The sequence below is a fragment of the Trachypithecus francoisi genome, unplaced genomic scaffold, assembly GCF_009764315.1.
Source record: "Trachypithecus francoisi isolate TF-2019V2 unplaced genomic scaffold, Tfra_2.0 Lachesis_group11, whole genome shotgun sequence".
Classification (NCBI taxonomy): domain Eukaryota; kingdom Metazoa; phylum Chordata; class Mammalia; order Primates; family Cercopithecidae; genus Trachypithecus; species Trachypithecus francoisi.
Window position 1 is genome coordinate 38981189 of NW_022681456.1, and position 14657 is coordinate 38995845.

The following is a 14657-nucleotide window of genomic DNA, read 5'->3' on the forward strand; positions in this document are numbered from 1 at the left end:
CACACCAACAAAGGAGACAGGGTCATGTATAATCTAACGCGTCCACCCTATGGCTGTGTCCAGTTTCCATTGGCTGGAACGGGACCTCACATTCTGTACTTGTCCCGATTGGCTAGCAACTTAGAACTTCCCAAAAGAGGCAAAGGTAGAGAACACAGGAAAGGAGGAAGTAACTTGTGGAATGCTGAGAAAGGCCAAAACACCTCCAATTAAGGAAGAGGAACAGGCTACGAACTAATGCTTGCTTGGGCCTGTATAGACATGCCAGGGCAAATATCTAGGCTAAAAGGTGAGGGCTAAGAATACAAAATATATTGCTTTCTTTATTACGACTAGCAGATATTTAAGAATATTTGAATAAGTTTTGCTTCTAGGAGAGGCTACTATTTATTCTCAATTAGACTGGAAGGAAAGTCCTTTTGAAGAGGAACCTCTACTTCGTTTTCTACAGTTGCCTCCAATATTTAGTAGAGTAACATGTACAGGTTTGTAACCTACAAGCAATAGGCTATACCATATAGCTTAGGTGTGTAATAGGCCATATCATCTAGGTTTGTGTGAGTACCGTACATTCTTTGATGTTCACACAACAATGAAATCACTTAACAATGAGTTTATCAGAGCATATCCTTGTTAAGTGATGCATGGAGATAATATTTGTGCATTTCATTATATGTAAATTTTACTTAAAGGACTGTAAACAAGCACATAGATAAAAGAGAACTAGTAGCAGAAATTTAAAAAAAATGAATATTACATATCCATGTGGTAGCCTCACAACCATGAGGAGAATTAAGCCAACAGGATTTGTTGGAAGAACAATGAAAAGGACTACAGTCCTTGACATGATGCTGATCCCAATTTTTGAGTCACTCTCCCTTCTAAGTCCCTTTTTAAAAATTGTGAATTATAAGGTTGGTTGCAGTGGCTCATTCCTGTAATCCCAGCATTTTAGCAGGCCAAGGTTGGAGGATGGCTTGAGTGTGGGAGTTCAAGCCCAGCCTGGGCAACAAAGCAGGACCTTGTCTCTACAAAATAAAAATAAAAATTAAATTAAAAAAATTGTAAAAAGCCAGGCTTAATGGCATGTACCTGTAGTCCCGGCTACTTGGGAGACTGAGGTGACTTGAGCCTGGGAGACTGACAGTGCAGTAAGCTGTGATTGTGCCGTCGCACTCCAGTGTGGATTACAGAATGTCTCAAAAAAAATTATAAATTATAATATACATATAGAAAAGTACACAACAACGTACAGCTGAGTGATTTACAAAGCAAGTTACAAAGCAAACCTCCATGTATCCGCAAAAATCAAGAAGTAGAACATTACTAGCCTCATCAAGTAATATTTTCCTGACTTTAATGATAATTAGTTCCTTTCTTTATACATGCTTATACCTAAGCATGTATCCCCTATATACTATAGTGCTTGTTTTTAATTTTTAAACTTTATATATTTGTAATAAGTTATATATTTGTAATAATTTAGTGTATATTCTTTTGTGTTTGGCTTCTTCTGGACAGTATGTCTGTAATATCCACCCTATGTATAGAGTATCTGTAGCAGGGATGTCCAGTCTTTCGGCTTCCCTGGGCCACACTGGAAGAAGAATTATCTTGGACCACACATAAAATACACTAACAGTAATGTAAGCTGATGAACAACAACAACAACAAAAATGCAAAAAAATCTCTCATAAGGTTTTAAGAAAGTTTATGAATTTGTGTCGGGCTGCATTCAAAGCCATCATAGGCTGTATGTGGCCCATGGGCTACAGGTTGGACAAGCTTGATCTATAGTTTATTTTTATTGCAGTATAGTACTAGTTCCATTATACCACTATTTGTTTCTTCAACTATTGATGGTCATTGGATTTGTTTCTAGGTTTCAATTGTTAGGAATAATACTGCTATGAACAGTATCATATAAATCTTTTTTGTACCTGTATTTACCACATTTCAAGTGGATATATGCCAAGGAGAGGAACTACTGAGTCATAGTATATGTATTTTTTTAACCTTAGTAGATAATGCTAGTTTTTTTCCAAAGTGAATATGCCAGTTTACACTGCAACTTTGCATCCTTTCCTCTCCAGACTTATCCGTCAGTCTTTTTGGTTTTCTCATTGAGATTTAAATATAAATAATTTTTACAAATTAGTAATTAAAAAGACAATTCAACAGAAAAAATTGGGCAAAAGATGCAAATGGATATTTTATAAAAGAAGATATCTAAATGGCCAGTAAACAAAGAAAGGTGCTTGGTCTCATTATTTATGTGGGAATCACGTTTTAGAGTTTAGACGTACTATTTTTCCTGCCTTGAGTTACTGAATATTTTTTGCTATGTTGTGGCAACTTTGTGCTTCTGCTTTTCACATTTCAGTCCAAATGGAATTAATTTTAGTGTGTAATATAAAGAAAGGCCCAAGTTTGTTTTTTTCTACAAGGTGATCTAGTTGTCCCAGTGGCGTTTATGGAAGACTCTTCTTCCAGTTCAGCAAAACCAGCTTTGTTCTAAATTATCTTATATGGGTGGGTCAGTTTATGGGCTGTATCCTGTTTTATTGGTCTCTTTGTCTATAATTAAGCCAACGGCATACCATACCATCTTAATTACTGTGTATTTATACTAAGTATTGATATATAGTAAAGTCTTCCCATTTTTTTTCTTTAAAATCATTTCCACTGTTGTTGGTAGGCCAACAACAGTGGAAATCTTTTGTATTTCCACATATATTTTTGAATCAGCATGTTAAGTTTCTCACACATAGAGACACACTCATTTGGATATTGATATTGCATCATCTGTGGATTGGGGAGAATTTGTCTCTTTAGAATGTTTTCTAATCCATACACCTGATCCATATCTCTATTAGGTCTTTTTTAGTTTCAGTAGCTAGCCACAGTTTTCCTATAGTAAATAGTTTGCACATGTTTTTACCTAGGCTTTTGGTATTTTTTTATGGTATTAAGAATGTCTTTAAAAATACTTTGTTAAAGAATATCACTATTGAAAAAATAAAAATATTTTGTTGCTGGCATATAGAATGCAATTAATTTTTGTATATTACTCTATCTACCAATCTTGCTAACTTGCTTTTTCTAATTATTTTTCTGTAATTTTTTTTTTTTTTAGATTTTCTACATATACAATCAGAACGTCTGTATATAAAGAATTTTTTTTTTTTTTTTTTTTTTTTTTAGTTTTTATACCTTCTATTCCTGGGCTGTATCCTGTTTTATTGGTCTCTTGAAGAATTGTTCCAGTTCTTCAATACAATGTTGAATAAAAGTGGCAATAGTGGACTTTCTTGTTTTGATCACATTCTCAGAAAAAGATGTTTTAAGATTTTAAAATCAGGTATGGTGTTTTAACATACTCTTTTTATATACACCTTTCATAAGACTGATGCACTTTGAAGTTTCTAGTTTGCTAGGTTTATTTTTCTTTTTTTTATTGAGGTGAAATTAATGTAGCATAACATTAACTATTTTAAAGTACGTAATTTAGTGGCATTTATTACATTCACAACATTGTGTAACAACCACCACTGTCTAGTTCCAAAACATTTTACCACATCAAAGAAAACCTTGTACGCATAAAGCAGTCAGTTCCCATTTCCCCATTCCTTTAGCCCCTGGCAGTCATTGGTCTACCTTCTATGTATTTGTCTATTCTGGATATTTCATATAAATGGAATCATACTCCAAGAACAGGAATGGTAGGTATTTTATTTTAGTTCTGACAGTCCCTGAGCTGCTTGTTTATTTTGTGTGTCTATTTTCTGTCTGTTGTTCAGGCTGAGTAATTTCTGTAGTTCTGTCTTCCCAGTGCATTAATTCTTTTCCTTTCTATTTCTGCTGATGAGCTCATCTAATATTTTTATTTTGGTCATTTAATTTTTTTTTTTTTTTAAAGACAGAGTCTCAGTCTGTCACCCAGGCTGGAGTGCAGTGGCACAATCTTGGCTCACTGCAGCCTCTGCGTCCCAGATTCAAGCAGTTCTCCTGCCTCAGCCTCCTGAGTAGCTGGACTACAGGCGCATGCGACACTGCCTGGCTAATTTTTGTATTTTTAGTAGAGATGGGGTTTCACTATGTTGGCCAGGGTGATCTTGAACTCCTGGCCTCAAGTGACCCACCTGCCTCAGCCTCCCAAAGTGCTGGAATTACAGGCTTGAGCCACCAGGCTTAGCCTGTATTTTTCAGTTTTAAAATTTCCACTTGATTGTTCTTTTTACCTTCTTTTCTGAGGCTTGTATTTCTTTTCTGTGACCCTCTTTTCATTTATTTCAAGCTTGTTTGTCATTGTTTGTTTAAGCATTTTTATCATCAGTGCTTTAAAGTCTTTGTCAGATAACCATAACATCTCTGTCATCATAGTGTTGGCTTGTTACCTTTTTTCATTCAGTTTGAAATCTTCATTCTTGATATGATCAGTGGATTTCTTTTCTTATATTTATGTATGTATGTATGTATTTATTTTTGAGATGGAGTCTCCCTCTGTCGCCCAGGCGGGAGTGCTGTAGTGTGATCACAGCTCACTGCAACCTCTGCCTCCTGGGTTCAAGCGTTTCTCCTGCCTCAGCCTCCTGAGTAGCTGAGATTATAGGCATGCAGCACCACACCCAGGTAATTTTTGTATTTTTGGTAGAGATGGGGTTTCGCCATGTTGGCCAGGCTGGTCTCGAACTCAGGTGATCCACCTGCCTCAGCCTCCCAAAGTGCTTGAATTACAGGCGCAAGCCACCGTGCCTGGCTGACCAGTGGTTCTCTATCGAAACTTGGACATTTGGGATATTATAATACCATGGATTCTATCTAAACCTTTTGTTTTAGCTGGCTTTTTCTGACACTTTTCTGGTAGAGGAAAGAGGGCATACTACCTTGTTTTTGCCTGGTGGGGGTGGAAGTACAAGATTTTTTTTTGTTTGTGTGTGTGGTTTTTTTTTTTTTTAAGAGGTGGGAGTCTTGCTTTGTTGCCTAGGCTAGAGTGTGGTGGCATAATCATAGCTCACTGCAGCCTTGAACTGGGCTTAAGCAATCCTCTTACCTTAGCTTCCCAAGTACCTGGGCATATATATAGGCACATGCCACCATGCCCAGCTAATGACTTTTTTTTTTTTTTTTTGAGACAGGGTCTCACTGTTTCCCAGGCTGGTCTCGAACTCCTGGTCTCAAGCAATCCTTCCACCTCACCTTCTGAGTGGCTGGGATTTACAGTCACAAGCCATAGTGCCTAGCAAGTCGAGGTTTCTAAATTGGCCTCTGTTGACACTTTAGTTTTTTTGGGAGGGGGCTTGCGGGAGGGGTCTTTGTTATTGCCAGGTAGCTGTAGTTCTGGCTCTCCATGTGATCTTCACTGATACCCTGGAGAGGGTAGCCTCATTACTGTTGGTGGTTGTGCCTGTCCTAACTAGGTCTTCTGTGCCAGCACTTCAGTGGGGTGAGGGAGGTCCTCTTTGTTACTGTTGGTGGAGGTGAAAGTTTAGGTTTTCCGTGTGGTCTCCTCTGACATTGCGGGATCATTGAGCTTTATTACGTTTTTAGGAAGCAATGGAAGTTTCTGTTTTCTAGTCAGCCTTCTTGTGCACCATCTTGGCCCAGTACTGGGGTATTTTATTACAGCCTAGCTTGGCTTCCACCTGATCTTTGCTTGTGTGGATGGAGGTGGAGCTGCAGTTTTGTGTGTGTGTGTGTGGTGTTTGGATAGAGTGCACTGTAATTGTCTACATATTATCTTGCTAGGCTTTCTCATTTTTGTTCCTTTGGCTAGAGAGTAGGCTTTTTTTGTTCATGACTTATTTGTCTGAATTAATTGGTGTTTCCTGGTTGCCAGTTTCTTCAGCTCTGTGTCCGAGATATATGAAAAAGAAAGCTCAGGGAACTAAACTCACCACTGTATTTGTCCTTGCATTCTCAGGTCCTTAGGTGGTCAGCCTTCTAGTCTCCGTTATTCGGTCTTAAGTTTGTCATATACCTAAATCTAGCACTCTTAGTTTTATTAATGAGTTTAAAAGGAAAATGTGTATCTGCTCCATCTTCCTCAAAGTAGAAACCTTTATTCCATAAATTTTGAAATGGGGTATCAATTTTCATTTAGTACTACATATTTTCTAATTTCTATTTCGACCTTTTCTTTGATTCATAAGTTATTTAGAAATGTGTGTCTTACTTTGTAAACACATGTGGCTTTTCTGGTTATTTTTTGTATTGAATTTTAGTTTAATAACATTGTGGTCAGAGAAGGTATCTTGTATGATCTTGGTCTTTTAAAATGTTTGAAATTAAAAAAAAAATACCTGGTATGTGGTCAATATTTATAATTGTTATGTGTATACTTGTGAGTTGTGTGTATTCTATAGTTATGGGATATAGTCTTCCATATGTGAGTTAGGTCAGCATGGTTAATTGTGTTGTTTAAATTATCTGTGTTCTTATTGATTATTTTTTAAAATCATCTTGTCCCATTAGTTACCAAGAATAGTGGTGAAATTCTCCTCTTATCATTGTGAATTTGTCTATTTCTCCTTAGAGTTTTGACAACTTTTGCCTTACATATTTAGTGGCCATAGTAAGTGCATATAAATTTAAAATCGTCACATCTTTCTGGTGTATTTAACCTTTATCATTATTAATTTCTCTCTCCATTTTAAATAGTGGGGGTTTTTTGCCTTAAAATCTACTTTTATTATTTTTAAATAGTGGTTTTTTTGGTCTTAAAATGTACTTTTATTATTTTTTCAATCAGTACTCTAAGAAAATCTTGTTTTAAAAGAGAAGATCAAATTTTAGTTTTGTATCAGTGTACTTTTGATATGAGGAGTCAATTTTAAGACAAACCTATAAACAGTTTACTTTTCATCTTAGCCAATTTGTTCACAAATAAAATTTCTTTCATAAGATTCATCTCTCACCAACCTTTCATAATTTGCCCAGACCTTCTATAACTTGCTCAATCCTTTAGTTTTGTCTTATATTTCTCTTTTTTATATTGAAACAATCATTTTACCTTAGGACAAAAATTTACTTCCCTTTTTTTCTATCATTTCAACCACATAAGATTTTTTTATACACAAAATTACTGTCATTCTCTTTTCTTACCAAAAATACATTGTCATAGTTTTTTTGTATCTGTTTTTCACTTGTTCCTTTCTGCCTTGTTTTTATGTTTTTCCAAATTCATATTTTGAAATAATCTTTCAATAACCTCTGAATTAGACCAACTACTTTTTAAATAAAAACATTTTTATGTCTTTTAAAACAATTTTTCACCAAAAACAAATTTTGTTTTTTTCTTGTACACTTTGCATGCAGAATTCTATGTATTAACTAGAATTTTAACTCTTAGTAATCTTAATTTTTAGTTAAATCTTAGTAATCTTAATTTTTAGTGAAAACCTAGGCCGGGCGCGGTGGCTCAAGCCTGTAATCCCAGCACTTTGGGAGGCCGAGACGGGTGGATCACGAGGTCAGGAGATCGAGACCATCCTGGCTAACATGGTGAAACCCCGTCTCTACTAAAAAAATACAAAAAATTAGCCGGGCGATGTGGCGGGCGCCTGTAGTCCCAGCTACTCGGGAGGCTGAGGCGAGAGAATGGCATAAACCCGGGAGGCGGAGCTTGCAGTGAGCTGAGATCCGGCCACTGCACTCCAGCCTGGGCGACAGAGTGAGACTCCGTCTCAAAAAAAAAAAAGAAAACCTAGGAAGTAAGCAATTTTGAGCTGTCACATATCAACATTTTATAAACACACATTTTATAATCTTTAAAAATGTATTTTTTCCATGGAATAATTTTTAATGTGGAGCCAAACGTATTTATTAATCCCCAAATATTTTTTCTTCCTATAAAGCTTTAAGAAGGCAAGAGTTAAACCTAACCTTACATTTAGCAATTAGTGTTTCCTTATTTTAACTTATTTGGATTGCTACTACAATAAAGCAAGTCACATGAATTTTCTGATTTCTCAGTGCATAGAAAAGTTATGTTTACACTATACTGTAGTCTGTTAAGTTTACAATGTAATTATGTCTTAAAAATGTAGATACCTTAATTAGAAAGTACTTTGTTGTTAAAAAATACTATTGATCACCTGAGCCTTCAGTAAGTCATCATCTATTAGCAGATGGAGGGTCTGGCCTTTCTGCTGATGGCTGCTAACTATTTAGAGTAGTGGTTGCTGAAGGTTGGGATGGCTGTAGCAATTTCCTAATATGGGACAACAATGAAGTTTGCCACAACAGTTGATTCTTCTTTTCACGAAAGATTTCGTTGGAGCATGAGATTCTATTTGATAGCATTTTACCCACAGTGGAGTAAAAATTGAATGCCAGTTTTATGATGCAATTCATTAATCCTTGGCAAATGTATACTTTTGGCAGGATGATTTTGTGGTAGCTGCTACAGATAGCACATTCTGTATTTACAAAAATTGAATCCCAGTGCACATTAAACCTAAGAGTAAGGAGTATAATGTTCTTGAGGGACTTTTCCCCTTCTGTTAAAATATAATTTCAGAGTAAACCAAAACAACTGCAATTACGGTTTAAAGGTTGTCTTAAGTAATACGTAGATATCACACTAATTTATCAGAGATGGTATAATTCAAGCAAGGCTGAATAATTTAATGGTTGATTTGCATAGGACAAAGATTTTTTTTGTTATAAGAAGTGATTTGTTAATAACCCATGACTAAGGAAGATTCTATCAGGAAAAAAATATGTATGTATATGTGTGTGTGTGTATGTGTATATATATGTGTATATGTATATATGTATTATGGCACTAGAGAAAGAAAGGAGACAACTCTTTTAATTAAAATTTTTGTTCTTAGTTATAAGAACACTTTGAAACATCATTTATTACTTCTAGATGAAATAAACAGTAATGTTCATAATACTGAGTCAGTGCTTTTGGAGATAGGTGAGATTTAGTTTTCTGTTCTTAACAGTGTATAACACATAGGAGTTGATCAATATTTATGTGTTGACTAATTTCTCATCTGAATCTGTAGTCTGGGTGCAGCTTGCGTTGTGTCAAATAAAAGACTCTTCAAAGCATTAATCATAGACATAGTTACTTGCTGGAAGTCACCTTTTGAAGACCTTAATTCTCCCCAGCCAGTTACCAAGTTCCAAATAGCTTTTCCTCTGATTTAGAAGTATGGATTTTGTATCAGGATCTATATTTGAAGCTTACTGCAGTAGCTTCAGGAAACACAACACTGGTTTGTGAATTTAAGACTACCTAAACTGGAGAAGTCTGTGCTTCTAGTGGAGCTAGGTTAATACTTGAAGATGTGATTTTGATGGTCACAGAAGCTACATGGAAATAAAGAAAATTTTTCGAGGTGTGATTCGGCTTTATATTTGCATTTTGTTTTATGAACAATTAAAATCTGAGATTGGGCTTTGTAATAAAAATGATAAGGATAAGCTGGGCGTGGTGGCTCACACCTGTAATCCCAGCACTTTGGGAGGCCAAGGCAGGCAGATCGCCTGAGGTCAGGAGTTGGAGATCAGCCTAGCCAGCATGGTGAAACCCCGTCTCTACTAAAAATACAAAAGTTATTCGGGCATGGTGGCAGGCACCTGTAATTCTAGCTACTCAGGAAGCTGAGGCAGGAGAATCCCTTGAACCTGGGAGGCACAGGTTGTAGTGAGCCGAGATCACACCATTGCACTCTAGCCTGGGCAGACCCCTCCCCCCCCCAAAAAAAGAAAAGAAAAGATAAGGAGAATAATAAAAGTGATAAAAATATGTAACATTAAAGGAAGCTTACTTTTACTGATCGCAAATTATGTTTTTTCTCTGCGCAGGTGTAATTTGGCCTGCTGAGATTCTGCCTTAGCAAGAAAGGAGCGGGAAATATTCTTGGAAAGAAAACTAAAACAGTAAGAAAGCCAAAACTTATTTTTACATGGTTGTCAGCACATTTACCGATATGGACACTTTTCCCAATAATTTTCCTCCTGGTGGAGACAGCGGATTGACAAGTTCTCAGTCAGAGTTCCAGAAAATGTTAATTGATGAAAGGTTACGATGTGAGCATCATAAAGCTAATTATCAGACTCTGAAGGCTGAACACACAAGGTAAACTACTTAAATCTAGAAGTGGGGTTTAGTTTTAAAAAGTTATTGGCATTATCTTGGCTGAATGTTTGCTATAGAATATAGTATAATTTTGTTATTTTGCAGTGTATACATTTAAAACTTTTTTAATACAGTAACATTTTTACTTTAAAATTATTTTGTTCCAAACTAAGTATGATATCAAGTGGGTTATGAATTTATACACCTTATTTTGAAAGTAGCAAGACATGTAAGATTAAATGTATCCAGATGGCTAAATGTGTTCCCCATCTCCCACCCAAGTAAAATTGCATTCCAAAACTACAGTGTTAATAATTAAATGAAACTCTGTAAAGAGAAGATATTTGTGGGTTTAAAGTAGTGGGTGATATTGGTCTTGTTTTTCTGTAGTGTTGATTGACTTTACATAAAGTAATGCAATTAGAAAGAAAGGATTTACTCAAAATTGAATTCTTTTTTTAAAAAACCAGGTTGCATAATGAATATGTAAAGTTACAAAATGAACTCAAGCACCTGTTTAATGAAAAGCAAACTCAGCAGGAAAAACTTCAGCTGCTGCTTGAAGAGCTAAGAGGAGAATTAGTAGAGAAAACTAAAGACTTAGAAGAAATGAAACTGCAGGTGAGAAAATATATTTGAGTTAGTATAAAAGTAGTCAGATACGTAATGGGAGTAAGTAGTGTTGGTGAATTTGGCAATTTCTGTCTATATCCTTAATGATTACTTTGCTGTATCTCCAAGTGGTACAATTTAATCTTCTTTCATATATTTTAGAATGTTAGCTACCATGTAAGGGAGCCATTAAGCTATTATTTTATGTAAATTGGTATTATATTGCCTATTCTGATATAAATAATATTTTACCATTAAGAATAATTAGGGAAAAAGTGAGTTTGAATTGATAAAAATCCAGAATTAAAGAATTTTTTTAAAAGAAAGATTTACTAATATTTGTATATGCGTTATAACTGAAAGTAAACTAAAAAAAGATAGCTGTTCGTAAGGAGTTTCTTAAAAGAGACTGTAAAAACAGTATGTGCACATAATTTTTGTGTACATCGTAAAGCAAGTGGGTTTGTAAGCAAAAGATGGTTGTCTCCGAAGTGCTGAAGTACAGTTTCTTTAGATAATTTTCACACTATTCATTTTTTCATTTGTCTGGAAAGTAGAGCAAAGCCAGACTTTAAACTCCAGTCAAATTTCCTGTAAATTTTAAATTAGTAGGTTCTCACGAATAATTTTTCCTGTATTTATTTAATCTCTGAAGAGCACCAGCTATTTATTTCTGCCTAAGAATCTGCTTGGTACAAATAATAAGGTATTATTAATATTAGAGTCAGAAGTTCAGAGAGTAAGAAGGCATCTTTCAAGTCACCTGTCTGGCATATCACCCAACTCTTAGATATCCTTTGACAGAAGCCTTGTAAGTTTGTCATTCAATAACTTTTTGAAATCTACCATTGCTGGGAACAACACCACGAAGCCTGGCTTGGAGCCTCCACTGTGCTCACTGTTTCATTCCTAGGTATATTTAGGACATTTAAATATACAAATAGAAACCTCAGAAATGTAAATTGAAGAGGGAAATGTAATTTAAGCCTGTGCAATCAGTGCATTAATTTGTTTTGCAAAAATATAGAGCCCTGTGTGAATGGAAGCTATGAATGCTAAACCCAAGATGTTTGAGAGATTCTTCAGGTATTATAAATTTAATTCTGTTTTGTGAGAGTGACATCTAAACGTGATTATTTGTACCAAGCACATCCAGAAAGTAAGTAAAGCACATCCAGAAGGCTGGAGTAGCTATATTAATATCAGATAAAAGAGACTTCCAGACAGAGTATCACTAAAGGTAAAAAGGACATTTTATAATGAAAAAGGGTCAATTCTTCCAGAAGATGATACCTTCACAAGTAACTATGTCTCTATGCCTAGTTTTCTCATGTGGTAAAGGGGATAAAAGTTTCTGCTTAACAAGAAGAGTTGTGAGGACTAATGAGATAACATCTACATTTTTACTATCATACTTGCCACATAGTAAATACTCATAAATGATGACATGTTTATTTGAATTCAGGCTCCATGAAGGCAGGAACTTTTTTTCAGTGTGTCTTCAGTGTTTAGGATAATGCCTAGTAAACACCTATTTGTTGAATGAATGACATGAAAAATGGAAATAAATGAATGAATTGGGATTGTTGTTCATATATTGCACTGTCTGTGTCAAACATACCTAGAGCCTCAGCATGTTAGAGTTGGTAATCATCTGTTTTTTCTTTGAATCTATTATGGGTCGAGTTGTATCCCCAACCAGGATATGTTGAAGTCCTAACTCCTAGTACCTCAGAATGTGACCTTATTTGGATGTAGAGTCATTACAAATATAATTTGTTAAGTTGATGAGGTCATATTGGAGTATGATGGGCCTTTAACTCAGTGTTACTGGTGTCCTTAAAAAAAGAGGAGAAGAGAGATGGAGACAGATGGGTTTGAGGGGAACACTGTGTGATGGTGGAGGCAGAGGTTTAAGTGCTTCAGAAGCTTCCTAGAGAGAGGCAAGGAAAGATTCTTCCCTGCAGATTTTACGGGAAGCAAGACCTGTCAACACACCCTGATTTCAGACTAATAACCTCCAAAACTGTGAAAGAACAAACTTTGGTTATTTAAAGCTGCATGGTTTCTGGTATTTTATTATGGCAACCTAGGAAACGAATACACTGTCCAAAGCAGAATCCCTTTTAGAACATCTTTCAGACAGGACTCTCTTCATTCTCTGCTTCAGTGCTTTCAGTGCTAGAGAACCTGGTGAACTTTTAAAAAAGTGACCCAATTGTATTTATAGATTAAAGTATGTTAAACATTTTCCGTCTCCTATTAAAATGAAGTCATCTACGCATAGCCTCCCTGTTGATAACTTTGGATGTTCCTCCATGTGAAAACTTCCCAAATGTTTGCTCACAAATATAATTTATCTAGTAAGCCTTCTGTTTTTTAAGATACACATATCTAGTTTCTGTGTGATATTTATTCGGCAAAAATAAGCTAAAGAAACATCATGTATATATATGAACACATATTTTGAAGCAATTTAGCTATTTATTTAATGGATGCTTGAAATTTACGTGAATTATAAGTTTAGAAAAGTAAATTCAACCAAGATCAAGAAATATTTCAATGAAGGTTTATGAAAGGTGATTATTTTTAAAATATACATGCATTATCTAGTCTACCTACAGAAATGCTTTTTCTAAGATTTAATGTCATCTCTTTGGCTTTTATAGGAAAAAGATATAAGAGATATTCATTTAAAGAACATTTCTGCATCAGTAGTGAGTGGGAATGATAATAGTGCCTAGCTCATAGGATGACTGTAAGGATGAAATGAGACAATGCATGGAAAGTGTTAGTTCAGGCTGAGCATGGTACACTTTGGGAGGCAGGAGGATCACTTGAGGCTAGGAGTTCAAAACCAGCCTGGGTAACATAGTGAGACTCTGTCTCTAAAAAGTAAAGTTGAATAAATTAGCCTGACATAGTGGCATGCACCTGTAGTCCCAGCTACGAAAGAGGCTGAGACAGGAGACTTGTTTGAGCCTAGGAGTTTGAGGCTTCAGGGAGCTGGAGCCTGGGCAACACTTTACCCTGGGCAACAGCGTGAGACCCTGACTCTTAACCAAAAAAAAAAAAAAACTATAAAAATGAAAAGAAACTTGTACTGTTGATAAATACTAATGAAAAAGAGGTCTCATTTTTTCTGAAACCAGTAAAAAGGCACAGTTTCTTCAGTGAGAAATACAGTTTTTACCAAGGACCCAGAGTATTTTGTTTCTTATTTCTCAAACAATAACTGAGAATTTTAGAGCAGGCTAAAAACAAATGAAAATTTGAAGCGGGGAAAAAAAAATCACAGGAAAAGGAATTGTGATGGTAGAAATTCATCAAAAAAAAGTATTAGTATGGTACTTTGACCTAGTAAGTGGTCAGTACATGTTGTTATTGTGTTGCTATGTACCATGTTAGCAAAACCTTTTTACATATGGGGATCATTTGATATATTCTAATAAAACTAAATGAAAATTACTTTACCAGTGATTAATATGCTCTTTTTGTGCTAATGAAAACTATAGCCTAGTATACAGTTTCCCATTTTGTTTTGACTGCTGGGAAGCTCAGATCAAAATATAATACTCAGTTTCAGTCATTAATTTATTAGGAATGTTTGACATAGCAGTATTTGCCTTCTTAAAGTATTCTTTGTAAAATATTGGCCTATTTTAGATTATTAAATGGCAAGTACTGCAGTGTTAAAGATTTGTTTTTATAGATTTAAAATAGGTAATGACACCTAGACTGTTGTATGATAAAGCATTCTTATGTTTCTTTGTAGACAAGTAGTGGCAATATTCCATTAGAAGTCTAAGACACTGCTGGGTGCAGTGGCTCATGGCTGTGATCCCAGATCTTTGGGAGGCCGAGGTGTATGGATCTCCTGAGGTCAGGAGTTCGAGACCAGGCTGGCCAACATGGTAAAACTCTGTCTCCATTAAAAATACAAATATTA

General features: G+C 35.4%; 1 protein-coding gene across 17 annotated transcripts in view; it reads left to right on the plus strand.

Annotated features, from left to right (window-relative positions):
• The window catches only part of CEP83 (centrosomal protein 83), a 185531-nt gene that overhangs the window by 37416 nt on the left and 133458 nt on the right, over positions 1-14657 (plus strand). For 13 of the 17 annotated variants that reach the window (XR_004439673.1, XM_033221046.1, XM_033221048.1 and 10 more), the window contains 2 exons: positions 9823-10096; positions 10567-10717. Coding sequence is in view for 16 of the 17 variants with exons in the window: in XM_033221046.1 (XP_033076937.1) it covers positions 9924-10096; positions 10567-10717 (324 nt within the window). In the remaining variant the exon portion in view is untranslated. Of the gene's footprint in view, positions 1-3343; positions 3362-9822; positions 10097-10566; positions 10718-14657 lie in introns of those variants that run through there. The other 4 variants (XM_033221060.1, XM_033221058.1, XM_033221059.1 and 1 more) reach the window with 2 other exon arrangements.